The sequence below is a fragment of the Microtus oregoni genome, unplaced genomic scaffold (assembly GCF_018167655.1).
Source record: "Microtus oregoni isolate MIOR12 unplaced genomic scaffold, Mior012 000044F_ref0000062, whole genome shotgun sequence".
NCBI classification, from domain to species: domain Eukaryota; kingdom Metazoa; phylum Chordata; class Mammalia; order Rodentia; family Cricetidae; genus Microtus; species Microtus oregoni.
Genome location: NW_024543218.1, coordinates 18,815,233 through 18,842,428, shown reverse-complemented (window position 1 = coordinate 18,842,428; position 27,196 = coordinate 18,815,233). Strand labels below are relative to the sequence as shown.

At 52.9% G+C, this 27,196-nt stretch overlaps 1 protein-coding gene across 1 annotated transcript in view; it reads left to right on the top strand.

The window, feature by feature from the left end:
* LOC121434611 (coiled-coil domain-containing protein 146-like) overlaps nt 1-26,827 on the top strand; it is a 138,306-nt gene extending 111,479 nt beyond the window's left edge. Inside the window, exons 10-19 of the mRNA XM_041633524.1 lie at nt 10,086-10,181; nt 11,265-11,435; nt 14,124-14,212; nt 14,304-14,468; nt 15,567-15,791; nt 17,612-17,840; nt 20,840-20,968; nt 21,696-21,833; nt 23,780-24,028; nt 26,430-26,827. Coding sequence (XP_041489458.1) covers nt 10,086-10,181; nt 11,265-11,435; nt 14,124-14,212; nt 14,304-14,468; nt 15,567-15,791; nt 17,612-17,840; nt 20,840-20,968; nt 21,696-21,833; nt 23,780-24,028; nt 26,430-26,633 — 1,695 coding nt within the window. The 3' untranslated portion in view covers nt 26,634-26,827. The remainder of the gene's footprint in view (nt 1-10,085; nt 10,182-11,264; nt 11,436-14,123; nt 14,213-14,303; nt 14,469-15,566; nt 15,792-17,611; nt 17,841-20,839; nt 20,969-21,695; nt 21,834-23,779; nt 24,029-26,429) is intronic.
* Nucleotides 26,828-27,196: the final 369 nt, after the last annotated feature.

Sequence of the window (27,196 nt, the reverse complement as noted above, 5' to 3'; positions counted from 1 at the left end):
GCAGTGGTCAGAGTGTGTGGTGTGCAGTGGTCAGAGTGTGCGGGGTGCAGTGGTCAGAGCGTGCGGGATGGGTCAGAGTGTGCGGGGTGCAGTGGTCAGAGTGTGCAAGGTGCAGTGGTCAGAGTGTGCGGGGTGCAGTGGTCAGAGTGTACGGGGTGCAGTGGTCAGAGTGTGTGGGGTGCAGTGGTCAGAGTGTGTGGTGTGCAGTGGTCAGAGTGTCTGGTGTGCAGTGGTCAGATTGTGCGGGGTGCAGTGCTCAGAGTGTGCAGTGGTCAGAGTGTGCGGGGTGCAGTGTGTGGTGTGCAGTGTATGGTGTGCAGTGTGTGGTGTGCAGTGTGTGGTGTGCAGTGTGCAGGGTGCAGTGGTCAGAGCGTGCGGGATGGGTCAGAGTGTGCGGTGTGCAGTGGTCAGAGTGTGCGGGGTGCAGTGTTCAGAGTGTGCGGGGTGCAGTGACAAGAGTGTGTGGTGTGCAGTGGTCAGAGTGTGCGGGGTGCAGTGGACAGAGTGTGCGGGGTGCAGTGGTCAGAGCGTGCGGGATGGGTCAGAGTGTGCGGGGTGCAGTGGTCAGAGTGTGTGGGGTGCAGTGGTCAGAGTGTGTGGGGTGCAGTGGTCAGAGTGTGCGGGGTGCAGTGGTCAGAGGGTGCCCGGTGCAGTGTGTAGTGTGCAGTGGTCAGAGTGTGTGGTGTGCAGTGGTCAGAGTGTGCGGGGTGCAGTGGTCAGAGTGTGCGCTGTGCAGTGGTCAGAGCGTGCGGGATGGGTCAGAGTGTGCGGGGTGCAGTGGTCAGAGTGTGTGGGGTGCAGTGGTCAGAGTGTGTGGTGTGCAGTGGTCAGAGTGTGCGGGGTGCAGTGGTCAGAGTGTGCGGGGTGCAGTGGTCAGAGTGTACGGGGTGCAGTGGTCAGAGTGTGTGGGGTGCAGTGGTCAGAGTGTGCGGGGTGCAGTGGTCAGAGTGTTCGGGGTGCATTGGTCAGAGTGTGTGGTGTGCAGTGTATCCTGTGCAGTGTGTGGTGTGCAGTGTGCGGGATGCAGTGGTCAGAGTGTGCGGGGTGCAGTGGTCAGAGTGTGCGGGGTGCAGTGGTCAGAGTGTGCGGGGTGCAGTGGTCAGAGTGTGCGGGGTGCAGTGGTCAGAGTGTGCAGGGTGCAGTGGTCAGAGTGTGTGGTGTGCAGTGGTCAGAGTGTGTAGGGTGCAGTGGTCAGAGTGTAAGGGGTGCAGTGGTCAGAGCGTGCGGGATGGGTCAGAGTGTGCGGGGTGCAGTGGTCAGAGTGTGCGGGGTGCAGTGGTCAGAGTGTGCGGGGTGCAGTGTGTGGTGTGCAGTGGTCAAAGTGTGCGGGGTGCAGTGGTCAGAGTGTGCAGGGTGCAGTGTTCAGAGCGTGCGGGATGGGTCAGAGTGTGCGGGGTGCAGTGGTCAGAGTGTGTGGTGTGCAGTGGTCAGAGTGTGTGGTGTGCAGTGGTCAGAGTGTGCGGGGTGCAGTGGTCAGAGTGTGCGGGGTGCAGTGGTCAGAGTGTGGGGGTGCAGTGGTCAGAGTGTGCGGGGTGCAGTGGTCAGAGTGTGCGGGGTGCAGTGGTCAGAGTGTGCGGGGTGCAGTGGTCAGAGTGTGTGGGGTGCAGTGGTCAGAGCGTGCGGGATGGGTCAGAGTGTGCGGGGTGCAGTGGTCAGAGTGTGCGGGGTGCAGTGTGTGGTGTGCAGTGGTCAGAGTGTGCGGGGTGCAATGGTCAGAGTGTGCGGGGTGCAGTGGTCAGAGCGTGTGGTGTGCAGTGGTCAGAGTGTGTGGGGTGCAGTGGTCAGAGTGTGAGGTGTGCAGTGGTCAGAGTGTCTGGTGTGCAGTGGTCAGAGTGTGCGGGGTGCAGTGCTCAGAGTGTGCAGTGGTCAGAGTGTGCGGGGTGCAGTTTGTGGTGTGCAGTGTATGGTGTGCAGTGTGTGGTGTGCAGTGTGTGGTGTGCAGTGTGCGGGGTGCAGTGGTCAGACCGTGCGGGATGGGTCAGAGTGTGCGGGGTAGAGTGGTCAGAGTGTGCGGGGTCAGTGGTCAGAGTGTGTGGGGTGGAGTGGTCAGAGTGTGCGGGGTGCAGTGGTCAGAGGGTGCGGGGTGCAGTGTGTAGTGTGCAGTGGTCAGAGTGTGTGGTGTGCAGTGGTCAGAGTGTGCGGGGTGCAGTGGTCAGAGTGTGCGGGGTGCAGTGGTCAGAGTGTGCGGGATGGGTCAGAGTGTGCGGGGTGCAGTGGTCAGAGTGTGCGGGGTGCAGTGGTCAGAGCGTGCGGGATGGGTCAGAGTGTGCGGGGTGCAGTGGTCAGAGTGTGTGGGGTGCAGTGGTCAGAGTGTGCGGGGTGCAGTGGTCAGAGTGTGCGGGGTGCAGTGGTCAGAGTGTGTGGTGTGCAGTGTATGGTGTGCAGTGTGTGGTGTGCAGTGTGCGGGATGCAGTGGTCAGAGTGTGCGGGGTGCAGTGGTCAGAGTGTGCTTGGTGCAGTGGTCAGAGTGTGCGGGGTGCAGTGGTCAGAGTGTGCGGGGTGCAGTGGTCAGAGTGTGCGGGGTGCAGTGGTCAGAGTGTGCGGGGTGCAGTGGTCAGAGTGTGTGGGGTGCAGTGGTCAGAGTGTGCGGGGTGCAGTGGTAAGAGTGTGCGGGGTGCAGTGGTCAGAGTGTGCGGGGTGCAGTGGTAAGAGTGTGCGGGGTGCAGTGGTCAGAGTGTAAGGGGTGCAGTGGTCAGAGCGTGCGGGATGGGTCAGAGTGTGCGGGGTGCAGTGGTCAGAGTGTGCGGGGTGCAGTGGTCAGAGTGTGCGGGGTGCAGTGTGTGGTGTGCAGTGGTCAGAGTGTGCGGGGTGCAGTGGTCAGAGTGTGTGGGTCAGTGCTCAGAGTGTGCAGTGGTCAGAGTGTGCGGGGTGCAGTGTATGGTGTGCAGTGTGTGGTGTGCAGTGTGTGGTGTGCAGTGTGCGGGGTGCAGTGGTCAGAGCGTGCGGGATGGGTCAGAGTGTGCGGGGTGCAGTGGTCAGAGTGTGCGGGGTGCAGTGGTCAGAGTGTGTGGGGTGCAGTGGTCAGAGTGTGCGGGGTGCAGTGGTCAGAGGGTGCGGGGTGCAGTGTGTAGTGTGCAGTGGTCAGAGTGTGTGGTGTGCAGTGGTCAGAGTGTGCGGGGTGCAGTGGTCAGAGTGTGCGGGGTGCAGTGGTCAGAGTGTGCGGGATGGGTCAGAGTGTGCGGGGTGCAGTGGTCAGAGTGTGCGGGGTGCAGTGGTCAGAGCGTGCGGGATGGGTCAGAGTGTGCGGGGTGCAGTGGTCAGAGTGTGTGGGGTGCAGTGGTCAGAGTGTGTGGTGTGCAGTGGTCAGAGTGAGCGGGGTGCAGTGGTCAGAGTGTGCGGGGTGCAGTGGTCAGAGTGTGCGGGGTGCAGTGGTCAGAGTGTGCGGGTGCAGTGGTCAGAGTGTGCGGGGTGCAGTGGTCAGAGTGTGCGGGGTGCAGTGGTCAGAGTGTGCGGGGTGCAGTGGTCAGAGTGTGCGGGGTGCAGTGGTCAGAGTGTGCGGGGTGCAGTGGTCAGAGTGTGCGAGGTGCAGTCGTCAGAGTGTGCGGGATGGGTCAGAGTGTGCGGGGTGCAGTGGTCAGAGTGTGTGGGGTGCAGTGTGTGGTGTGCAGTTGTCAGAGTGTGCGGGGTGCAGTGGTCAGAGTGTGCGGGGTGCAGTGGTCAGAGTGTGCGGGGTGCAGTGGTCAGAGCGTGTGGTGTGCAGTGGTCAGAGTGTGTGGGGTGCAGTGGTCAGAGTGTGTGGTGTGCAGTGGTCAGAGTGTCTGGTGTGCAGTCGTCAGGGTGTGCGGGGTGCAGTGCTCAGAGTGTGCAGTGGTCAGAGTGTGCGGGGTGCAGTGTGTGGTGTGCAGTGTATGGTGTGCAGTGTGTGGTGTGCAGTGTGTGGTGTGCAGTGTGCGGGGTGCAGTGGTCAGAGCGTGCGGGATGGGTCAGAGTGTGCGGGGTGCAGTGGTCAGAGTGTGCGGGGTGCAGTGGTCAGAGTGTGTGGGGTGCAGTGGTCAGAGTGTGCGGGGTGCAGTGGTCAGAGGGTGCGGGGTGCAGTGTGTAGTGTGCATTGGTCAGAGTGTGTGGTGTGCAGTGGTCAGAGTGTGTGGGGTGCAGTGGTCAGAGTGTGCAGGGTGCAGTGGTCAGAGTGTGCGGGATGGGTCAGAGTGTGCGGGGTGCAGTGGTCAGAGTGTGCGGGATGCAGTGGTCAGAGCGTGCGAGATGGGTCAGAGTGTGCGGGGTGCAGTGGTCAGAGTGTGTGGGGTGCAGTGGTCAGAGTGTGTGGTGTGCAGTGGTTAGAGTGTGCGGGGTGCAGTGGTCAGAGTCTGCGGGGTGCAGTGGTCAGAGTGTGCGGGGTGCAGTGGTCAGAGTGTGCGGTGTGCAGTGGTCAGAGTGTGCGGGGTGCAGTGTTCAGAGTGTGTGTGTCAGTGGTCAGAGCGTGCGGGATGGGTCAGAGTGTGCGGGGTGCAGTGGTCAGAGTGTGCCGGGTGCAGTGGTCAGAGTGTGCGGTGTGCAGTGGTCAGAGTGTGCGGGGTGCAGTGTTCAGAGTGTGTGGGGTGCAGTGCTCAGAGTGTGCGGGGTGCAGTGGTCAGAGTGTGTGGTGTGCAGTGGTCAGAGTGTGTGGTGTGCAGTGCTCAGAGTGTGCGGGATGCGTCAGAGTGTGCGGCGTGCAGTGGTCAGAGTGTGCGGGGTGCAGTGGACAGAGTGTGTGGTGTGCAGTGGTCAGAGTGTGCGGGGTGCAGTAGTCAGAATGTGCGGGGTGCAGTGTGTGGTGTGCAGTGGTCAGAGTGTGCGGGGTGCAGTGGTCAGAGTGTGTGGGGTGCAGTGGTCAGAGCGTGCGGGATGGGTCAGAGTGTGCGGGGTTCAGTGGTCAGAGTGTGCGGGGTGCAGTGGTCAAAGTGTCTGGTGTGCAGTGGTCAGAGTGTGCGGGGTGCAGTGGTCAGAGTGTGCGGGGTGCAGTGGTCAGAGTGTGCGGGGTGCAGTGGTCAGAGTGTGCGGGGTGCAGTGGTCAGAGTGTGCGGGGTGCAGTGGTCAGAGTGTGCGGGGTGCAGTGGTCAGAGTGTGCGGGGTGCAGTGGTCAGAGTGTGCGGGGTGCAGTGGTCAGAGTGTGCGGGGTGCAGTGGTCAGAGTGTGCGGGGTGCAGTGGTCAGAGTGTGCGAGGTGCAGTGGTCAGAGTGTGCGGGGTGCAGTGGTCAGAGTGTGTGGGGTGCAGTGGTCAGAGCGTGCGGGATGGGTCAGAGTGTGCGGGGTGCAGTGGTCAGAGTGTGCGGGGTGCAGTGTGTGGTGTGCAGTTGTCAGAGTGTGCGGGGTGCAGTGGTCAGAGTGTGCGGGGTGCAGTGGTCAGAGCGTGTGGTGTGCAGTGGTCAGAGTGTGTGGGGTGCAGTGGTCAGAGTGTGTGGTGTGCAGTGGTCAGAGTGTCTGGTGTGCAGTGGTCAGAGTGTGCGGGGTGCAGTGCTCAGAGTGTGCAGTGGTCAGAGTGTGCGGGGTGCAGTGTGTGGTGTGCAGTGTATGGTGTGCAGTGTCTGGTGTGCAGTGTGTGGTGTGCAGTGTGCGGGGTGCAGTGGTCAGAGCGTGCGGGATGGGTCAGAGTGTGCGGGGTGCAGTGGTCAGAGTGTGCGGGGTGCAGTGGTCAGAGTGTGTGGGGTGGAGTGGTCAGAGTGTGCGGGGTGCAGTGGTCAGAGTGTGCGGGGTGCAGTGGTCAGAGTGTGCGGGATGGGTCAGAGTGTGCGGGGTGCAGTGGTCAGAGTGTGCGGGGTGCAGTGGTCAGAGCGTGCGAGATGGGTCAGAGTGTGCGGGGTGCAGTGGTCAGAGTGTGTGGGGTGCAGTGGTCAGAGTGTGTGGTGTGCAGTGGTTAGAGTGTGCGGGGTGCAGTGGTCAGAGTCTGCGGGGTGCAGTGGTCAGAGTGTACGGGGTGCAGTGTTCAGAGTGTGTGGGGTTCAGTGGTCAGAGTGTGCGGGGTGCAGTGGTCAGAGTGTGCGGGGTGCAGTGGTCAGAGTGTGTGGTGTGCAGGGTATCGTGTGCAGTTTGTGGTGTGCAGTGTGCAGGATGCAGTGGTCAGAATGTGCGGGGTGCAGTGGTCAGAGTGTGCTTGGTGCAGTCTTCAGAGTGTGCGGGGTTCAGTGGTCAGAGTGTGCGGGGTGCAGTGGTCAGAGTGTGTGGTGTGTAGTGGTCAGAGTGTGCGGGGTGCAGTGGTCAGAGTGTGCGGGGTGCAGTGGTCAGAGTGTGCGGGGTGCAGTGGTCAGAGTGTGCGGGGTGCAGTGGTCAGAGTGTGCGGGGTGCAGTGGTCAGAGTGTGCGGTGTGCAGTGGTCAGAGTGTGTGGGGTGCAGTGGTCAGAGTGTGCGGGGTGCAGTGTGTGGTGTGCAGTGGTCAGAGTGTGCGGGGTGCAGTGGTCAGAGTGTGTGTGTCAGTGGTCAGAGCGTGCGGGATGGGTCAGAGTGTGCGGGGTGCAGTGGTCAGAGTGTGCCGGGTGCAGTGGTCAGAGTGTCTGGTGTTCAGTGGTCAGAGTGTGCGGGGTGCAGTGGTCAGAGTGTGCGGGGTGCAGTGGTCAGAGTGTGTGGTGTGCAGTGGTCAGAGTGTATGGTGTGCAGTGCTCAGAGTGTGCGGGATGCGTCAGAGTGTGCGGCGTGCAGTGGTCAGAGTGTGCGGGGTGCAGTGGACAGATGTGTGCTGTGCAGTGGTCAGAGTGTGCGGGGTGCAGTAGTCAGAATGTGCGGGGTGCAGTGTGTGGTGTGCAGTGGTCAGAGTGTGCGGGATGCAGTGGTCAGAGTGTGTGGGGTGCAGTGGTCAGAGCGTGCGGGATGGGTCAGAGTGTGCGGGGTGCAGTGGTCAAAGTGTCTGGTGTGCAGTGGTCAGAGTGTCTGGTGTGCAGTGGTCAGAGTGTGCGGGGTGCAGTGGTCAGAGTGTGCGGGGTGCAGTGGTCAGAGTGTGCGGGGTGCAGTGGTCAGAGTGTGCGGGGTGCAGTGGTCAGAGTGTGCGGGGTGCAGTGGTCAGAGTGTGCGGGGTGCAGTGGTCAGAGTGTGCGGGGTGCAGTGGTCAGAGTGTGCGGGTTGCAGTGGTCAGAGTGTGCGGGGTGCAGTGGTCAGAGTGTGCGGGGTGCAGTGGTCAGAGTGTGCGGGGTGCAGTGGTCAGAGTGTGCGAGGTGCAGTGGTCAGAGTGTGCGGGATGGGTCAGAGTGTGCGGGGTGCAGTGGTCAGAGTGTGTGGGGTGCAGTGTGTGGTGTGCAGTTGTCAGAGTGTGCGGGGTGCAGTGGTCAGAGTGTGCGGGGTGCAGTGGTCAGAGTGTGCGGGGTGCAGTGGTCAGAGCGTGTGGTGTGCAGTGGTCAGAGTGTGTGGGGTGCAGTGGTCAGAGTGTGTGGTGTGCAGTGGTCAGAGTGTCTGGTGTGCAGTCGTCAGAGTGTGCGGGGTGCAGTGCTCAGAGTGTGCAGTGGTCAGAGTGTGCGGGGTGCAGTGTGTGGTGTGCAGTGTATGGTGTGCAGTGTGTGGTGTGCAGTGTGTGGTGTGCAGTGTGCGGGGTGCAGTGGTCAGAGCGTGCGGGATGGGTCAGAGTGTGCGGGGTGCAGTGGTCAGAGTGTGCGGGGTGCAGTGGTCAGAGTGTGTGGGGTGCAGTGGTCAGAGTGTGCGGGGTGCAGTTGTCAGAGGGTGCGGGGTGCAGTGTGTAGTGTGCATTGGTCAGAGTGTGTGGTGTGCAGTGGTCAGAGTGTGTGGGGTGCAGTGGTCAGAGTGTGCGGGGTGCAGTGGTCAAAGTGTGCGGGATGGGTCAGAGTGTGCGGGGTGCAGTGGTCAGAGTGTGCGGGATGCAGTGGTCAGAGCGTGCGAGATGGGTCAGAGTGTGCGGGGTGCAGTGGTCAGAGTGTGTGGGGTGCAGTGGTCAGAGTGTGTGGTGTGTAGTGGTTAGAGTGTGTGGGGTGCAGTGGTCAGAGTGTGCGGGGTGCAGTGGTCAGAGTGTGCGGGGTGCAGTGGTCAGAGTGTGTGGTGTGCAGTGTATCGTGTGCAGTTTGTGGTGTGCAGTGTGCGGGATGCAGTGGCCAGAGTGTGCGGGGTGCAGTGGTCAGAGTGTGCTTGGTGCAGTGGTCAGAGTTTGCGGGGTGCAGTGGTCAGAGTGTGCGGGGTTCAGTGGTCAGAGTGTGCGGGGTGCAGTGGTCAGAGTGTGTGGTGTGCAGTGGTCAGAGTGTGTAGGGTGCAGTGGTCAGAGTGTGCGGGGTGCAGTGGTCAGAGCGTGCGGGATGGGTCAGAGTGTGCGGGGTGCAGTGGTCAGAGTGTGCGGGGTGCAGTGGTCAGAGTGTGCGGGGTGCAGTGTGTGGTGTGCAGTGGTCAGAGTGTGCGGGGTGCAGTGGTCAGAGTGTGTGGGTCAGTGGTCAGAGCGTGCGGGATGGGTCAGAGTGTGCGGGGTGCAGTGGTCAGAGTGTGCGGGGTGCAGTGGTCAGAGTGTGTGGTGTGCAGTGGTCAGAGTGTGCGGGGTGCAGTGGTCAGAGTGTGCGAGGTGCAGTGGTCAGAGTGTGCGGGGTGCAGTGGTCAGAGTGTGTGTGGTGCAGTGGTCAGAGCGTGCGGGATGGGTCAGAGTGTGCGGGGTGCAGTGGTCAGAGTGTGCGGGGTGCAGTGTGTGGTGTGCAGTGGTCAGAGTGTGCGGGGTGCAGTGGTCAGAGTGTGTGGGTCAGTGGTCAGAGCGTGCGGGATGGGTCAGAGTGTGCGGGGTGCAGTGGTCAGAGTGTGCCCGGTGCAGTGGTCAGAGTGTGTGGTGTTCAGTGGTCAGAGTGTGCGGGGTGCAGTGGTCAGAGTGTGTGGGGTGCAGTGCTCAGAGTGTGTGGTGTGCAGTGGTCAGAGTGTGTGGTGTGCAGTGGTCAGAGTGTGCGGGATGCGTCAGAGTGTGCGGGGTGCAGTGGTCAGTGTGTGCGGGGTGCAGTGGTCAGAGTGTGTGGTGTGTAGTGGTCAGAGTGTGCCGGGTGCAGTAGTCAGAATGTGCGGGGTGCAGTGTGTCGTGTGCAGTGGTCAGAGTGTGCGGGGTGCAGTGGTCAGAGTGTGTGGGGTGCAGTGGTCAGAGCGTGCGGGATGGGTCAGAGTGTGCAGGGTGCAGTGGTCAGAGTGTGCGGGGTGCAGTGGTCAGAGTGTCTGGTGTGCAGTGGTCAGAGTGTGCGGGGTGCAGTGGTCATAGTGTGTGGGGTGCAGTGGTCAGAGTGTGCGGGGTGCAGTGGTCAGAGTGTGCGGGGTGCAGTGGTCAGATTGTGCGGGGTGCAGTGGTCAGAGTGTGCGGGGTGCAGTGGTCAGAGTGTGCGGGGTGCAGTGGTCAGAGTGTGCGGGGTGCAGTGGTCAGAGTGTGCGTGGTGCAGTGGTCAGAGTGTGCGGGGTGCAGTGTGTGGTGTGCACTGGTCAGTGTGTGGGGTGCAGTTGTCAGAGTGTGTGGGGTGCAGTGGTCAGAGCGTGCGGGATGGGTCAGAGTGTGCGGGGTGCAGTGGTCAGAGTGTGTGGGGTGCAGTGCTCAGAGTGTGTGGGGTGCAGTGGTCAGAGTGTGCGGGGTGCAGTTTGTGGTGTGCAGTGGTCATAGCCTGCGGGGTGCAGTGGTCAGAGTGTTCGGGGTGCAGTGGTCAGAGTGTGTCGTGTGCAGACGTCAGAATGCGTGGGGGTCAGAGCTTGTGGGGGTCAGTGCTTGTGGGGGTCATAGCTTGCGGGGGTTAGAGCGTGTGGGGGGGGTGTCAATGTGTGCAGCGGTCATACAGAGCAGTGCCTACCTGGGTTTGCACCTGTACCCGTGAGGCAAGTCCTTCTGTCACTTTCTCCCAAACAGCTGGATGCCTCAGGGCATTTGTGAGGAGTCAGTAAAATCGTGGGTCTAGGCCCCACACCACCACAAGTTTAGATGCTGCTCACTAAATGTCAGCTATTAAAATTTACTTATAAAAGATAAAACATGTGTAGCTAACAGACTGTGTAATTTTGGTAGATCTTCATATTTTACTTCACATTGGTTTTACAAAATGTAACCAGAGTAGGAAGTGCCTGTGTGATCAGGAATCACGCTTTGCCTGCCAGTTTCAAAAGTGTGTACTGGGGTTGAGCGTATGGTATCGGACAGTATTTTCCTTACAGCGCCTATTTTAAATTCTGGCTTCCAGATCGAAGCTATCCCTAAGGATGACCTTCTGTTGCCTGAGAGAAGGAGAGACCTCCAAAAGGAAGTTGAATTGGCTAAGAGGAACCTGGCTCAGCAGGTTAGCACCCCACTCATTCACAGGGCTGTCTCAGATCGAGTGCAGAGCTCTGTTTCTAAATGCTCCACAAAGAGCACATCAAAGAGCGATGGGAGGGCATGGGAGGGGGGTGGTAGTGTGCGTATGTAGATGCCACCGTGAAACCCATCCGTGTGTATAACAGCATGCACAAGTGATGTGCATTCATTTGTAAAGTAGTGTGTGCTGCTGGAGCGCCATCTTGCTTTCAAAGGGCCTACTTCTTCCTAATGGGGAGGGTTACTGAGGCTTTAGTGTAGTGCCTCACACATGCTTAGCCAAGTCAATCACTGCTGAATACACATACAACATCCGCGTCTAGCCAAGTGGTCTGTCTCTGCTGAGCGTACACACACACACACACACACACACACACACACACACACACCATCATCATCATCATCATCATCTGCGTCTAGCCAAGTGGTCTGTCTCTGCTGAGCGTACATACACACACACACACACACACACACACACACACACACATACACCATCATCATCATCATCATCATCTGCGTCTAGCCAAGTGGTCTGTCTCTGCTGAGCGTACATACACACACACACACACTCATCATCATCATCATCATCATCATCATCATCATCATCATCTGCGTCTAGCCAAGTGGTCAATCTCTACTGAGCACACACAGACACACACCATCCTTATCTTAAAGTTCATTACCCCTGAAGATGTGTTTGACATGGCAAACCTTTACAGGCTATTAAGATTGCTCGAATAAAAGGACTATTGATTGTATTAAAAGTCAGTTTCAACAATGTCTATTTTCAAATCTCAAACTTTGTCATTCAAACCGCTGTTGAATATTTAAGTATTTTAAGACGTAAATTTAAAGCCCTTCTAGTCCCTTGAAACCACACTAAGGTCAAGGTTGGTTTCGCTGACCCACAAGTTCGCATCCTCCGTGCAGCAGAGGAGAAACCCAGAGCAGAGAGTTGGGATGGCTTTGCCCTCTCTGTTGACAAGCGCGGAAGGAAGACGGTGCTTTATGCCGGCCTTACGGTGCTCCTTCAGAAGATGACTTATACTCCCGTCCTTTCCCAAAGAGAAGCCTATCCCAAGTGGAAGCGAGACTGGTGGAGCAGCAGATCGCAGAGGAAAACAAGCTCTTGAAGGAACAAGAGAACCTGCGAGAGCTGGTGTTCAACCTGGGGCGAATGACTCAGCTCAAAGCTGACGAGCGGGAACAAAAGTCCAAGGATTTCCTGAGGGCCCAGGTAACTGCTTTCTTATAGCCACTATTAATTACCACAAAGGTTTGAGGGAGCCTCGTTTTAACGCATCGCTAATTAGAAAGCGATGATTTTAAATTTCCTTCAAAGTCAGTAACAATAATTTTTTTCTAAAGGACACTGAATCATACACTGACAAACAAGCAAAACAAAACATAAAACACCTCAATAGTTAGCAGTCTAGACATTAAAAAAAAAAAAAACATGACCATGAACTGAGGGTCTGAAGAGATGGAGATTTCAACAAGAATGAAGTGGGCGTCTCCAGGGGCCAGGGCTACCAGGCGCACAGGCCACAGAGAGAATCTGCAGGGCGGAGTCACAGACTTAGAAACAGGGCATGGGACATCATCAGGCGAGTATCCTACAGAGAAGGATGCTCTTAGTTGCCTTGCCCCTTGATTTCCCGACTCCCACAAAGTGCCACAAGCAATATCAGAGAATGAAGCCCTCCTGCAGCAGGAACTAACGTTTTAACCTGGAGTCAGTTAGTCCACAGAAGGGTTGTGTCTAGGGGTTCTTGGTTAAAAGTAAGCAAACACTGGGGAGACAGCTCAAGGCTACAGTGCCTGCCTGTGCACTTTGACCTCTTGCCAAACAATAGAAGCGTGCACGTGTTACATGCAATCAAGAGATAGAAGACACGGGTGCACAGTAAGTTCAAGTTTAGCCTCAGTGGCCTGTGACACTGTGTTTCAAAATTAATCATAATAATTTTAAAGAGTATGTTCTGAACTATTACTATAGTAGAGCGTCTGCCTTTGTCATGTGACCTGGGCATTGGCTGTTCCCGAGTGTCGGTCGTCTTTGTTCTCATTCTCTGTGCGGACGCAGGGGCGGGATATTTTTCATTCCCCAGAAAGAACTCACACTTATACAGCATTGATGGGCACTAATATGGAATAGATTCTGTAGCAGAGACTGGAGGGGAAAGTTGTAGCCTCGTAGACCCCCCCCCCCCCCGCCGCCAATTATCCAGCTCCTCAGACACCTCTTTCCCTGTTTAATTAGACACAGTCACACCTGAGAAGTGAGAAATCCCACCTGACTGGCAACGGGAAAGGAGCCTCTCAGAAATAAGAGCCCATGGGACCTCTGGGCTGGTAGGGGACAGGAGAGAGCGCATAGCCTCTCGGGAATCAGACAGGGATGACGCTGTCCCGTGAGGAACGACTAAGAGGGGCAGCCAAGGCTTGAGAAGGTCATCGCCACCAAAGTAGGGGGCCGGGTGGGGTTAACCAGAACAGTGTTTTCAGAAGCACCTGCTGTGGGTGGAAGAGTCCACTTCTGTGAGCTTTCCTACTTAGAAATCTCTCTTTTCAGCAAGTTCAGATGTACTATAGAGGTGTACTTCATTATTCCCAGAAAAGAACTGATCTGTTCGACAAAGTAGACAAATTCTAACCAGTCCTAATATCTGATCCTTATTTTATCTACCCTTATGTTATAAACACAATAATCTACATAAGGTAAACTTCATTACTAAATGAACTTATTCATAATAGAGCTCAAGATGGTTCTCTTTGAGATATGAAAATTCTAAGGGAAAACATTGCTTTTCCCTTTGATGTTTCAGTATTGGGAATTACTCTTTGAAACATTAGTTGTAATTAATAAGACTGAAGGTATTCAATCTTATTAATTTATATAATAACCACATGTCTTTTATAAATACATAAGGGGATGAGGATGGGATTCATGTTGACATTGGTGCCATCCACAAGACTACGTAGATTTTGCTCCATTAGAGACAGCGTAGACTATACCTGCTTTATGCGTTTCGTGTATCTGAAGGCTAGCTTGTCAACGCCCGTTTCCACAGAAAATTATACAACATAAAATAGCAGTGTATCCATACCGTCTTCTCTGCTGCCCCTGATGGTGACTGAAACCACCACCCCCAAATGCTGCCCCTGAGGGTGACTGACCACCCCACCATGCTACCAGCAGACACTCTGTTTCCGGATGCTTCCTACGCCCGAGAAAGGACACCAGGCATGTCCTCTCCAAAGACCATCACCAGCACATTCAGCACCTGGTATAGTTTTCTTAGGGTGTTAAAGGTGTAACTGCTTTCTTTTTAATATATGTATATACAGCTTACAGCTCATGTCAGCATGGCACCTGTTATAACAGAAGAGACTCCCAGACTCCCAGCAAACACAGCAGGAGAAGGAATTACTCTTTACAGCCATTGCTTCCGTCTCACGGACTTGAACAGGGCTCAGGTCACGACCTTAGTGAAACTTCCTGTAACTCCTCCTCCTCGTCGTTGGCCTCTGGAAACGCTGTCCTGGCTGGGTGGTCTACAGTCATCTTCTCCCAATCATCCCCCAGCGTCCCCACCCTGTCTGTACAGGCAGGCTCTCTAGTTCTTCCTGAAGCTTGAGTACCTTCTGCCCTAATTAGTGGGAATCCCCTCAATTGGCCGGGCAGCTCTGTCCAGCCCAGCAGGTTAGGAAGGATGAACAGATGGGATTGGAGTGGGGTTCAGCTGGAGTACTCTTACGTTGTGGTTTTTATTGCTGGTTTTCTTCCTATATATCACCGGCTGATCCTGAATTCTTGGCAGTCCTGTTACCTCGGTTTCTCCAGTGCCGGAATTGCAGACATGAGCCGCCACACTGAGCTTTCTAATCGTTTTTATCTCACACATAATTCTTTACCTTTCAGCAAAAACATCTCAATGTCATTAAGGAAATCAAAGCAAAGGAACTTGAGATCAGACTACACAAGAAGAGAAAACATGAAATTCATCGGAGGTAAAAGAGTTTGGTCATGATTTAGCTATTTGGTTGGAGAAAGGCGATATTCATCTTTCAATTCTCAGAAACTGCTTCATGTTTTTTCCAGACTTAAAGAGTTTGCCGCACTTTATGACACAATCAGAAACGAAAGGAATAAGTTTGTCAACCTCCTACACAAAGCTCATCAGAAAGTAAACGAGATCAGAGAAAGGCACAAAATGTCATTAAATGAGCTGGAAATTCTAAGGAACAGTGCTGTCTCTCAAGAAAGGTAAGAGTCAAGACAGCCAGAGTCCTCCCAAAGCCTTGTCCTCTGTGGATTTGGCAGTCTGTAAGATCCTGGTGGTCACGGCAGGGAGCAAGACTATTCCCACACTGTGCTTCCCAGGTGTACACACTTCCTGGTCTCTAGAGTCACACACACACACACACACACACACGCACACACACGCACACACACACACACACACACATTAATGAATGGAAAACTCTAACATAAAACTATGCTTACTGTGATGATCTGATGGTGTTCACATTTGCTCAATTAAGAAAAAAAAAGTATAAATCTGATGGTCTGCATGTGAAGCCAGAAGACAATGGTCTCCTAGGTAGCGCCCCTGGCTGTGGGTTTGAAGCACGTGACGAGCATTCAGGAGCCCACAGCAGATTTGCTGAGAGCAGGACGTGGAGGCCAAACCCACAGCTCCATCAGACACTCTCTGTTGGGCCTCAGGATGTCACCCCACTTGTCTGGACTCTTCCCTTATACATGATCCTCGTCGTTACTGTGTAGGATCTTTTGTTACTAAATGAGTTCATCTATGTAATAATCCCAGGAAGAATATTTGCCCTATGCCTAGACCTTCTGGACTCTTTCACCTAGTTAGCTCCTGAGTCGCTGGAGATGGAGATGGCATAAGTGGATTTTTCTCTTGGCCACTATTGCCCAGTTGACTTTGATAAAGGTAATACCGAATACCCTGACCTGAAAGGCATGAGAAAGAGAAATTTCCTAGTCAGATTCTTCCCTGGAAGGAAATTAAAGTACCACATCCAGGCTGTGACGTCACGCAGCCTGACCCATGCTCGTAGGCTGAGTCCTCAGGTCCAATTAGGCGTGGGCATAGAAGCCCCTCTATCCTCAGAACACGGATGTAGATTTGACAGAGATGGCAGAGGACCCTTTCACAACAGTGTAGCACAGAGGTTGATACAATGACAGCATCCTCATCCCACGGCAGGAAGTCCCGAAAGCACTGTGCAGGGATGTCATTTCGGAAGACACACTTTTTAGGCTTGTTTTGCAGACACCGTCAGTATTTCCGAGGAAAATGATCCCCCGCCCCCCACTGTGCCGTTGTTTTAAAAGGAAGTTGCAGAACTCCATGCTGAAGCACTCCAACAACGTGACCATCAGGGAGAGCATGCAGAATGACGTGTGCAAAATCACCACCAAGCTTCAGGAGATGAAGGAGAAGAAGGAGGCCCAGCTGACCAGTATGGACCGCCTGGCCGGCATGATCACCGTCATTGAGGAGGAGATGGTGCAGCTACGCAAAAAGTATGAGAAGGCCGTCCAGCGTCGAAACGAATGGTAGGGGTCACGAACAGGCTTGGGCCGGGTGTCCGGGGCACCTCTGTAGGGGCCACGAACGGGCTTGGGCCGGGTGTCCGGGGCACCTCTGTAGGGGCCACGAACGGGCTTGGGCCGGGTGTCCGGGGCACCTCTGTAGGGGCCACGAACGGGCTTGGGCCGGGTGTCCGGGGCACCTCTGTAGGGGCCACCAGCGGGCTTGGGCCAGGTGCCCAGGGCACCTTTGTAGGGCCATGAATGGGCTTGGGCTGGGTGCCCTGGACACCTCTGTAAGGGCCATGAACGGGCTTGGGCCTGGGTGCCCAGGGCACCTACCAAGATGTAGCCATGTTCTTTACCCGTGGGAGGGAGCTGTGCGCATAAAAACAAAAAAGACTGTCTTCAGAAGGGAAACAAAAAGGAGGCCTTGGACTTTGGAAGATCAAAGTCTCTGAGACAATTGGACAGCGTGTTCTCAACCTTCCTGATGCTGAGACCCTTTAACACAGTTCCTCAGGCCGCACTGAACCCCAACCATAGAATGACTTTGTTATTACTTCATAACTGTAATTTTGCTACTGTCATGAATCACAATGCAAATATATGATATTCAGAATATCTGCTATACGACCCCCTAAGAGGTCATGACGCACAGGTTGAGAACCACTGCTCTAGGGTAACAGTGAATCCTTCTGGATCAGCCGATGCGAGTCCACTCTGTAACATCTATCCATTTGGGCGGTGTTTGTCCTCATCCGCCCATCCTCCCGTAACACAGGCTTAGGAGAGGGCGCATTTCCTCCAGGCTGCAAGCTAGCCCTTGGGAGGGTGAGGCTTTAACAGCGCCACCCACCACGGCTGCTGGTGCTATGAGAAACTGACAGGTGAGACGTTCAGAAACAATTCAGATTTCATGAAATTCGTGTGGGATTTCTTACAAAGCATTGGAGTGCTAGCACCCGAAGGTACTGGATGGTAAAGCCTTACGGTTGGCTTTTGTCGTCGAGGGTATTTGATAAGAAGCCGCTCTGACAGATAAACCGACGGGGTGGGTGGAGAACTAAGGTCAGCCAGGCACAGCCGCAAACACAGCTGCACAACAGTAGGATCGGAGCGAAGGGCAGATTTGCAAAGATTAAGGTGGCAGTTGTGGTTACGGATACGGACGCCGTGGGAATATCTCTAGGGTCCTTGACAAACAGAATGTTTTCAAAAGGCGAATGAATGTTCTTCTGGGTTTAAAAAAAAAAAATCCTATTTGGCTCCTGGCACAAGTCAAAGTCAGGCCCTGGTTAAACCAAAGCTGCGGGGGGGAGGGGGGGGATCTCCCTGTGTGTCTATGCCGTGGCTTCCTCCCAAGGAGAGTTATTCCCACTGTGCCTGTCAGCACGGTTACAAAGGGCAGGGTACTGAGGATCTGGTAACAGAACACTCACTTTTCACAGAATCTTATGGGCCTGGCCACTCCCCCCCAAATTCCATTCCCAGGGTCATTGCCTAGGGATTCTAGCTAAACCCTGCTTGGCAAGTTTGGCCCAAAAAAGATGTGCAGAAAAATCAGCCTTGGGTTTTGCTTTGTTCTCATATTGGGAGCGAACTCCCCTACCCCAGGGAAACCTTCAGGGCTCGTCAAGCTGTGGCCTTAGGATGGAGATGCCAGTCCTACCCCCAGGAAGATCCAGTGTGTGGAGCTTAACTAGCAACCCACTGGGGCATGGCACTGTCTTCTGAAATGCTGTTTTGTTGATGTATGTTGTGAGCCCAAAGCCAGAGGGAATCACAGAGCTATGAAACAGAGGCCTCGGCACCCACTCAGACCCTTGCTCTGAATTTGACCGCAGTGGTGTTCAGCTGATAGAGCGTGAGGAAGAAGTGTGCATTTTTTATGAGAAAATAAACATCCAAGAGAAGATGAAACTCCACAGCGATGTCGAAATCCATGTCCTGGATGAGAAAATCCGATTCCTGAAGCTGAAGATAGCCGAAAAGCAAAGACAAATCTGTGTGACACAGAAGCTGCTGCCCACCAAGAGGGCCCTTGACGCCGACCTGGCGGTGCTGCAGATTCAGGTGGGTGAGTGGTCGGGGCGCCTCCCTCAGCCGCTGGCTCATCTCCTTCCCCTTGTTAGTTTTAGATGACACAGTTTCTTGTGTGGAAGCCACGCCACAGCTTCACATTGTATGATGTTTGAAGCCGACTCTCAATGCTGCTCCAAAATGGGGTTTTGGGAATCTGAGCTACATAGGTTTTGTTTGTTTTGTTTTGTTTTGCTTTATGTTTTTCCCATGAAGCATTGTCTGTTTCTTGGGGTCTGGACCATCCCAAGATTTAGCCCTAGTTCATCATTCCTGTAGCTCCATCCAGAGGGATCTAGGCTCTCAATACCTGCAGCCTAATTTTGGCACTGATGTGGCTGGAGACCACCTAGATGTGACGTTTAGTCCCCCTGGCTTATCGAGGCAGGGTCTTGTAGCCTTTGTTGGTCTGAGACGCCTGTATAGACCAGGCTAGTTTCACGCCCATCGCGACCCCCCTGCCTCAGCCTGCTGAGTGCGGAGAGGACGGGAAATGCCTTTTCCGCCACAGCGAGCATTTCTGACGTTCAGGGGAGGGAGGAATGACCTGCTCTGCACTGCCGCTCCTCAGCCTGCACGCTTCATTCACCTCCGTGGTCCCCAACAGCAAAGACTGAAATGAGGATAGATGCCAACGTTCTCTACCAGGAGACTTTTATGAACTAGGAAAAACTGGACCGACATATTTGTGACCCACGCTTTTCCCCACTGACTCAAGCAGGGTCGCAAGAACAAATCCCACCCCGCATTCTAAAGTGTCACCCTTGTTTGGGGATTTTATTTCTGGTTATTAATTAAGGTGCATTCAGTTAATCAAGACAGAAAAAGAACAAAATGACAAAGAGAAAGAAATTCTGTCCCCGAGAATAACAGTCAGAAATTTGAGAGCGAGTCTCCTTCTCTCTGCGCACATTTTAGCTCATGGGAAGGATGTGTGGGCGTGGACACAGGGTCGGCTTCCATACCTCAATGCACTGCGATAGATCAACTCTATATAGATGACAGATAGCATCTTCCAGCTGTGCAGCTACGTCAGGGTCATTTATAGCCATGCTCGCCTGATTTTTAGCCATAGCTGCTCCCATTCAGGACAATTGACTGAAATGCTCCCCACCAAGGCTCCGGGAGAATCTCCCCGCTTATTCCCTGGCTCTGACGCCAGCTTCCACCAGTGGTCAGCCTGCACACAGCACCTGCTCCATTTCTGCGCTCCTCCAGGGTAGACTACGGACGGGTGTCCTCCTCAGTCCACACAACACCGTGTGTGCAAGGTCCTTGACAGCTTTCACTGAATGTCTCTGAGAGCAGTGTGTGAGACTACATTCCAGAGAAGCGAAGAACTCCATGCTAGACCTCAGAAACCCATACCCCTCAAAGCTTTCCGGGGTTGCGCCACCACTGTGCAGGCTCCCAAGACGGTCTGTGTCTCATGGCTGTCTTTGCGGCCTTTCTATTCCACTCGCCTCCAGGCTCACCATCCTGCAGGGCACCTGAGACTCTCGACTAAGCGTGCTCCGTTTTACAGAAGAGTAGGGCTTTCTCCAGCTCTTTCCCAGTACGCAGCTTCCAGTCTGTCTTTGCCCTTGAGCAACACCAGGATGTCTAACAAAAGGGGCTTTACCAAGTTGTCAAACGGACCAGATTCTCTATTCCAGAGGCACAGTTTTTGAGGTTAGCGGCAAATCAGCACTGCGTCCACCGGACCACGCTAATCTTCCTTCTTCCCATTTATTGCGTTCTCCTAAACCACTTTTCACCTGACAATAGCCCCGCCTTCCGCCATTTCAATTTTTATATATTTATTGAAGAAACATGGTCAAACTATAAATTATAGACATTAGTATATACTATGTTTATATAATAGTAGAGAAATTATAAACTCAGTAGGCATATATGAGAGTTGGTCATATTTTATATGGGAAATGGTACTGTAGGTAATTTTTATCTTAATTTCATGTGTTTTAAACTGGGTGTGGTGGTGCAAACTTGTAATCCCAGCACCTGAGAGGCTGAAGCAGGAGAATTCTTATGACTTTGTCAAGGCTGTACAATAAGATCCTGTGTGTGTGAGAGAGAGAGAGAGAAAGAGTGACTGAGCACAAGCTGGATTGGCCTGATAACTAACTTCCTTCTGTGGGACATCTTTAAGGCTACCGCCAACGCAGGAATCCAGCTCCCTGCCTGTTGTAAATAGGGGCGGCGGGGCTGTGTCCCCAGCACCCCGGCTGCCTGCTCGGCTAGCTTATGCCCGAAATAACAACACACAAACTGTATTCATTTAATCACTGCTTGGCCCATTTCTATCTAGCCTCTTCTAGGCTAATTCTCACATATTAATTTAGCCCATTTCTAATCATCTGTGTTGCGCCCCTAGGTGCGCTTACCGGGAAGATTCTAGCCTATGTCCATCCTGGGTCGGAGCTTCATAGCGTGCATCTGTCCAGGAGCCAGGAGCATGGCGTCTCTCTGAGGCGTCTGCTCCCGAGAGGAGAGCTGTCCAGTCTGAGCTCACTTCCTCTTCCTCCCAGCGTTCTGTTCTGTTTACTCCTCCCACCTATCTTCTAACCAATAAAATGGGCCAAGGCAGTTCCTTTATTAGCCAATGACCTTCCTCCATCTGCTGCCCCTGTCTCTGAAACACCGGCAGTGGGGCAGCAAGGACCACTCTGAGCCCTTAGCCACACAGCAGCCCATGAACGGTACATGCAATTGGGAGCAATAGAAGGGCTGGGGATTAAGCCTCCTCTCTAGACAGACAGACAGACGCCGCCTTCCCATGCAGGGTCCATTCCACACAGCATCCCTTGAACCCTTGAACGGCACACACAATTGGGAGCAACGGAAGGGCTGGGGATTCAGCCTTCTCTCTAGACAGACAGACGTGCAGGGTCCATTCCACACAGCATCTGTGTAGCTCCACCGATGAGCCGAGGATCCTGCCCACACCATCTGAAGAGTCACATTAAAGCTGACGTGTGTTTCTTGTCCAACAGTTCTCCCAGTGTGCAGACAGAATCAAAAGCCTGGAGAAACGCTTTGTCAACCCCAACAGCAAGGGCAGAATCCGCTTCATTCCCGGGAAAGATCTGACCGAAGAAGAAATGGTCAAGAAGTTAGACATGGTAAATGCCCTGTTTAAACATGCCTTTCTCTGCTCACACAGGAAGCGGTACTGTTTCCCCTTTGGCAGGCCCATCCTTCTTCATCCTTCTAGCTACTAGCTGCTCCCTAGTTGTGACGCGTCCTAAATCCTACCTTCGATTCAGATATTTACCCAAGGAAGTAAATATCAGTAGTCTGAATGTTCAAAGGCGCCCTTCTTTTTTTTTTTCTAGTGGTAATCTGTGTAGTATTTTATTTTTTTTAATTTATTTATTTATTAAGGATTTCTGCCTCCTCCCCGCAACCACTTCCCATTTCCCTCCCCCTCCCCCGATCAAGTCCCCCTCCCTCATCTGCTCGAAGAGCAATCAGGGTTCCCTGACCTGTGGGAAGCCCAAGGACTGCCCACCTCTATCCAGGTCTTGTAAGGTTCAAAGGCGCCCTTCTTTCCTAGTCCAATAACTCATTTTGTCTTCTTGAATGAATATGTTAATTGGCCATCCTGGTGGGGATATCTGAAAAGACTGGCATTGTGGGTACCATAAAGAGCCAGAAGCCTATTGTCCACCCAGGGCAGAAGAGCTCCCAGGGTGTCTCCGGACAGGGCCCAGCTCTGGGGACTGTCAGAGGTATTTCCACAGCTCAGAGAGCAGTGTGTCTCTGTCGTGTGGTGGAGGATCAGCTGTGAATGAGACCGTGCCTTACATAAGTTGTTTTTACTCCTGCTGAAATTGTTTCCAACCGTAGCTGGAGCTTCAGTTGGCCAAGAAGGAGGAAAAGCTACTGGAGAAGGATTTCATCTATGAGCACGTGTCCCAGCTCACCAACAGGCTCAGAGGCAAAACCCAGACTTGCAAGGAGGACACGCTGCTCTTAGCCAAGAAGGTCTGCCTGAGCGAATCGATCTCCCCACCCCTCACCCTCTCCCGGCCCCAACTTCCGCTATCACCTCTCGCTTCCCACTCTTAACTTGTTGAGAAACACTAGTGAGATGAAGCTTTATGAGTTTAGAAATACAGAAAAATGTAAATATTAGTCCTGAACTCAGCTCCCTGAGCGAATCCACTTCACAGGAAGGAAGCCCAAGCTTCTCAAGGGCGAGAAGCACTTACGTTTTAGTTGGCAAGAGAACTTCTCAAATATAACCATCATTACCTTTGTAGTTTGTGTACAAAGCAAAACCCTTTCCATTTCTTTCCAAGCAGAAAGCCTCACTTTTTCAGTGGTCCGAGTAGAAATTGCTCCAATCCAGAATTCAGCCAGAGCCCACAGATGAAAAGGGACGATTGGAGAAAGACAGCAGCAGGCACACAATCCCTAGGCTGGTTGGAGACTTGAAGCCGCAAGGGGCATCACTACTAACAGCAACAACTGGCAGGAGGAAGGCAATGGCTACATGCACCGTAGAGGATGGTGCTCTTGCCTGGCTTCTGTGGGCTCTTTGAACATCCTCCAGAAGAGGGTGTTAACACTTAGCAGAAGCTACTGAACACTTGTTACGTCCTGTCCCACCACACCTGAGGCGGACACATAGAGCCAAGGGGCACACACTCTCTAGGCAGCGAGAGAAAGGAGGACATAAACGAAGGTCTACATCCATACCCCTGAGTGCAGCTGCCCTGTCTGATGAGGGTGAAGGGTTCTGATACCCCAGACTAGGCTCCCTAGGGTAGGATCTCTTCCTCTTTTAGCTTCTCAGTTCCTTGCATATAATAAATGCTAGAGAAATGAGGAGGAGTGAGTAAACATTGAGCCCTGTGCTACAGACAGCTTTGCCAAAGTTATACTGGAAACGACTGTGAAAATTCACCTTAAAATGGTGAAAACACCTTTTTGTGTGGCCTTTGCACTTCTGCACTGGAGAGCCCAGTGGCCGTAGTGTATACAACTGGGCCTCATACACAAAGACATGATAAGACTCATTTAAGCCAATGGGCTTTGTCTGAATTAGCGCCCTCCCCCATGTTTCTGTAAACATCTCCTTCCTTTCCTTTGCAAAATGAATTTCCCTCACTTGAGAGAAAGTCACTTTTTTATTGAAAGGCGATTTCTCAAAGCTGATGGCAGAATCTCTGGAAATTACTTGTAATACTAGAGAAACACAGAGGGGCCAGAAAGGCCCTCAGACAGCTGGAAGGGCTCAAACCGATACACCCATATTATCATTACAGCCAAAGCTTATGAGTAGGCGAGAACTTAGGCATGGAGAACACTCCCCTCTCCTCCTTACCTCTTAAAAACAAACACTAAGCTAGCCAGCCCTCAGTGCTCTCCAACCTGGAAGATAAGCCTTTTTATTTCTTTGTTTTTTCTTATTGACATAACCAAACATTGGGTTCTATCCTGGCTAGTTTTGCCAATGAGACACAACGTATAGGCACTTGGGAAGAAGGAACATCTACTGCCAAGATCAATAAGAGGATGTCGTGGCTGTCGTTTGTTGGGAGCATAGCCCTCTGTGGCAGTCAGATGTAGGCTTTGTGTGTACGCTAGCTGAGCACGACCCAATAAATGAATCAGAGGATAAACCAATAGGCAGGATTAGTACTCTGTGGTTTTTGTTTGGATTCTTGCCCTGACTTCCCTCAATAACAGAAGTGTATGCCAAAGTCCCTTTCTCCACAAGTCTCTTCTGTCAATGCTTTTTCATGGCAACAGAGAGAGCCGAGCAGGCTCAGTCCTGCAGCCTTTCTCAGGGATTGTCTGTGAATCCCGGTCAATTGTTTGCTCCTCCAGGGAAGACTGCCCACACCAGGCGGCCAGAAGTCTCTTGTTTCTCTGCATCCTCACGGAATACCTCTACGAACTAACCTCGGGCTCTCTACTTCTAGATGAATGGCTACCAAAAACGGATCAAAGATGCTACTGAGAAAATGATGGCCCTGGTTGCCGAGTTGTCCATGAAGCAAGCCCTGACCATTGAACTCCAGAAGGAGGTGAGGGAGAAAGAAGAATTCATCTTCTCCTGCAGTTCCAGGATAGAAAAGGGCCTGCCACTCAACAGAGAAATCGAGAAGGACTGGCTGAAGGTTCTCCGAGATGAAGAAATGTATGCCTTTGCCACCGCTGAGAAGTCCCAGGTAAGTGTTGACTCCCATGCGGCGCCGTGTGCCAGGAGAGGTTGCCTTAGGAGTCTGTCTTCGCATGATGCGGTGGGTGGCCCCTTATCTGAAAGGCTTGGTAGAAGAGATGCTTTGAATTTTCTGATTTTCATGAGATATTTAGGGAGTGGGGCCCAACTTTAAATCCCAGATTCATTTGTTTCATATATACTTCATACACATGGGTGATTTTAATATGATATTTTAGTATATTTGTATTTTGACTGCAATATAATATGATGTCAGGTGTGGAATTATCTACTTTTGACGTCATATCAACCCTAAAAGGGTTTGGAACCTTTTGGACCTCAGAGTTTGCTAGTAGGCACACTCAACCTGTGTGTGAAAGTCTCCCACTCCAGCACATGAATGAATGGCGAGTAGAAAGGGGTTTGCTGTGGAGAGAAGACTTTGTACTAGTAGTCCAAAGCACCGCCTTCCTCCCTGAAGAACACCTGACAAGCACCAAGGCCCAGCCCACAGTCGTACCCTGGACTGTGACGTCTGAACACTACGGCCTCTCCCTGCAGGTCTATGACTACCCTAACATTGGCTTTACCTCTAACATGGCTTTATCTGTCCTCCAACACTTGCTCACACCACATCTGACTCTTCCATGTTCATCTGTCACGGTCTTTACAGCCATATTATGGCTACCACAGCCTTTGACAGAACCACACCTGGTATGTGTCATAGATCCCTATGCCACCCCTTTCTCCTCCTCAGCGACCAAGGTCTTGCTTGGTCATGGAAGCCACCAGCAAGTTGGGTTCCTCGTTCATCCATATAACTCCATGATCGCTCAATAGTTTTAAGATTAGAACGAGGCGTCTCTTGTCCAGATGACCACACCATGGGGACAGTTTGCTCAGACTGTCACATGAATGGTTCTGCAAGGGTCTTGTTTCACTTTCTCACCCAAGACCTTGAAAGGTGCATTCAAAGACACAGGAACACCTGAGCATGGGGTCTGGCTTATAATTCTGGGCTCCCTAGGATCACCCTTCCTTGGACACTTGGGGTTCCCCTGTGGCATCCCCCCGTGGCGTCCCTCTGTCTTTCTCTACCATATAGTTCACATTAGCGCTGCAGGGGAGTTGTTTCCCGTGAGCACAGGCAGAGAGTTGACCCTGAAGTTAAACCACATGGCTTGCCATTCCCTCTGATTCCATTCCAATCTTTTCTGCTTTAACATTTGCCCCCAGTGACAAAGGAAAAGCTTGGCTGCCTTTGTCAAAACTGTGGAACCAACAGAGCCCAACCACAGACGGTGAGCTGACGCCCGGTGCATGTGGAACCCACCGCGCAAGGGTTCCCACACCAAGCCCCAGCATCAGCATGGTGCTTGAGCTATGCCCACACCCATGCAGACGACAGGCCACAGAGGTGGGGCGGGCTTCCCGTTCCTGTCCTCATCCCCTCTGCCGAATGTTGTGGAATATTATTTTAAGATACGTTACATTCTTTTACACTGAGGAATGTGTTTGTTTAATGATGCAAAGATGTGTTGCATTTGTTTAACTCTGTGAAGCTGTGATTGCCTGCCTAAAACACCTGATTGGTCTAATAAAGAGCTAAATGGCCAACAGCGAGGCAGGAGAGAGACTGATGTGGGAGTGATTTCTTATTAATAAAGAAACTGCCTAGACCCATTTCATAGGCCAACCCTTAGGTAGGCGGAGTAAACAGAACAGAATGCTGGGAGAAAGAAGCTGAGTCAGAGAGTCGCCATGATTCTCCCACTCCAGACAGACGCAGGTTAAGATCTTTCCTGGTAAGCCAGCTCGTGGAGCTACACAGATTATTAGAAATGGGTTAGATCGATATGTAAGAGCTAGCCAATAAGAAACTGGAACTAATGGGTCAGGTAGTATTTAAAAGAATACCGTTTCCGTGTAATTATTTCGGGTAAAGCTAACCGTGGGGGTGGCCGGGTGCTGGGGACGCAGCCCGCCGCTCCTATTACAACAAGAGACTGATAGGCAGGGTTGGTGGGCAGAGAGAATAAACAAGGAGGAGGAGGAGCAAGAAAAGAAGGAGAGGAGGATGCCAGGGGCCAACCACACAGCCACACAGCCAGCCACGAAGTAAGGGAAGTAAAATATATAGAATAAAGAGAAGTAAAAAACCCAGAAGCAAAGGTAGATGGGATAATTTAAGAAAAGCTGGCTAGAAATATGTCAAGCTAAGGCCAGGCATTCATAAATAAGTCTCCGTATATTTATTTGAGAGCTGGGTCGTGGCCCCCAAAGAGTAAAATAAAAACTAAGTACAGGTGAGTATCAGCTAGCAGAGCTAAAGGCTGCGCCTTAGGACCCAAGGAGAAGTAAGTTCAGTGCCTAAAGAAAATTGAAATAAACTGAAATTCCTCCATTTGCAGGAATACATGGAAACAGATTACCGGCAGCTGCCCAACGGTGTTTACACGACGGCAGAGCAGCGCCCAAATGCCTACATACCTGAAGTAGAAACCGCGCTTCCTCTGCCCAAACCCTACGGGGCGCTGGCTCCATTCAAGCCCTCAGAAACTGGAGCCAACAGAAGGCACATAAGGAAGCCTGTGGTGAAGCCCATTGAAATCTAAGCGCGTGGACCGGTCCAGGCTTCACCAGACCTGCAGTGGGGAACGACCACCAGGGTTCTAATTCCACCATCAGTTGGGCACAGTCAACAAGGGAGCGAGACACGGTTCTCACGTTTGCCAACCAGTCCACGCTGTATGACATCAAATGGAGCACAGACTACAATTAGAGAATTTTCATTGCTCACGTCTTTCCTTTTTACTGTTTATGTCGACTACATTTCAGGAATGTATAGTAGAGAAAACACTGTAAAAATATAAAATAAATAACTTCTCAGAGACACACAGAAATTAGAGTGGTCTTTTCTATTAAAAGAAAAACAGGTACTGACTGTCTGAAGAGGGAAGTAGCCCAAGAGACACACAAGAGACACCCGACAGAAGACACACGACAGGAGACACACGACAGGAGACCCACGACAGGAGACACACGACAGGAGATACCCAACAGGAGACACCTGACTGTCCCCTCTGCAGCAGCACCTGAAGCCCTGTACGGAGCAATGGGAAGCTTGCTGCTCAAGCAATGCTATTGCAGTTCAATTGTACAGGGAATTTTTTTCTTT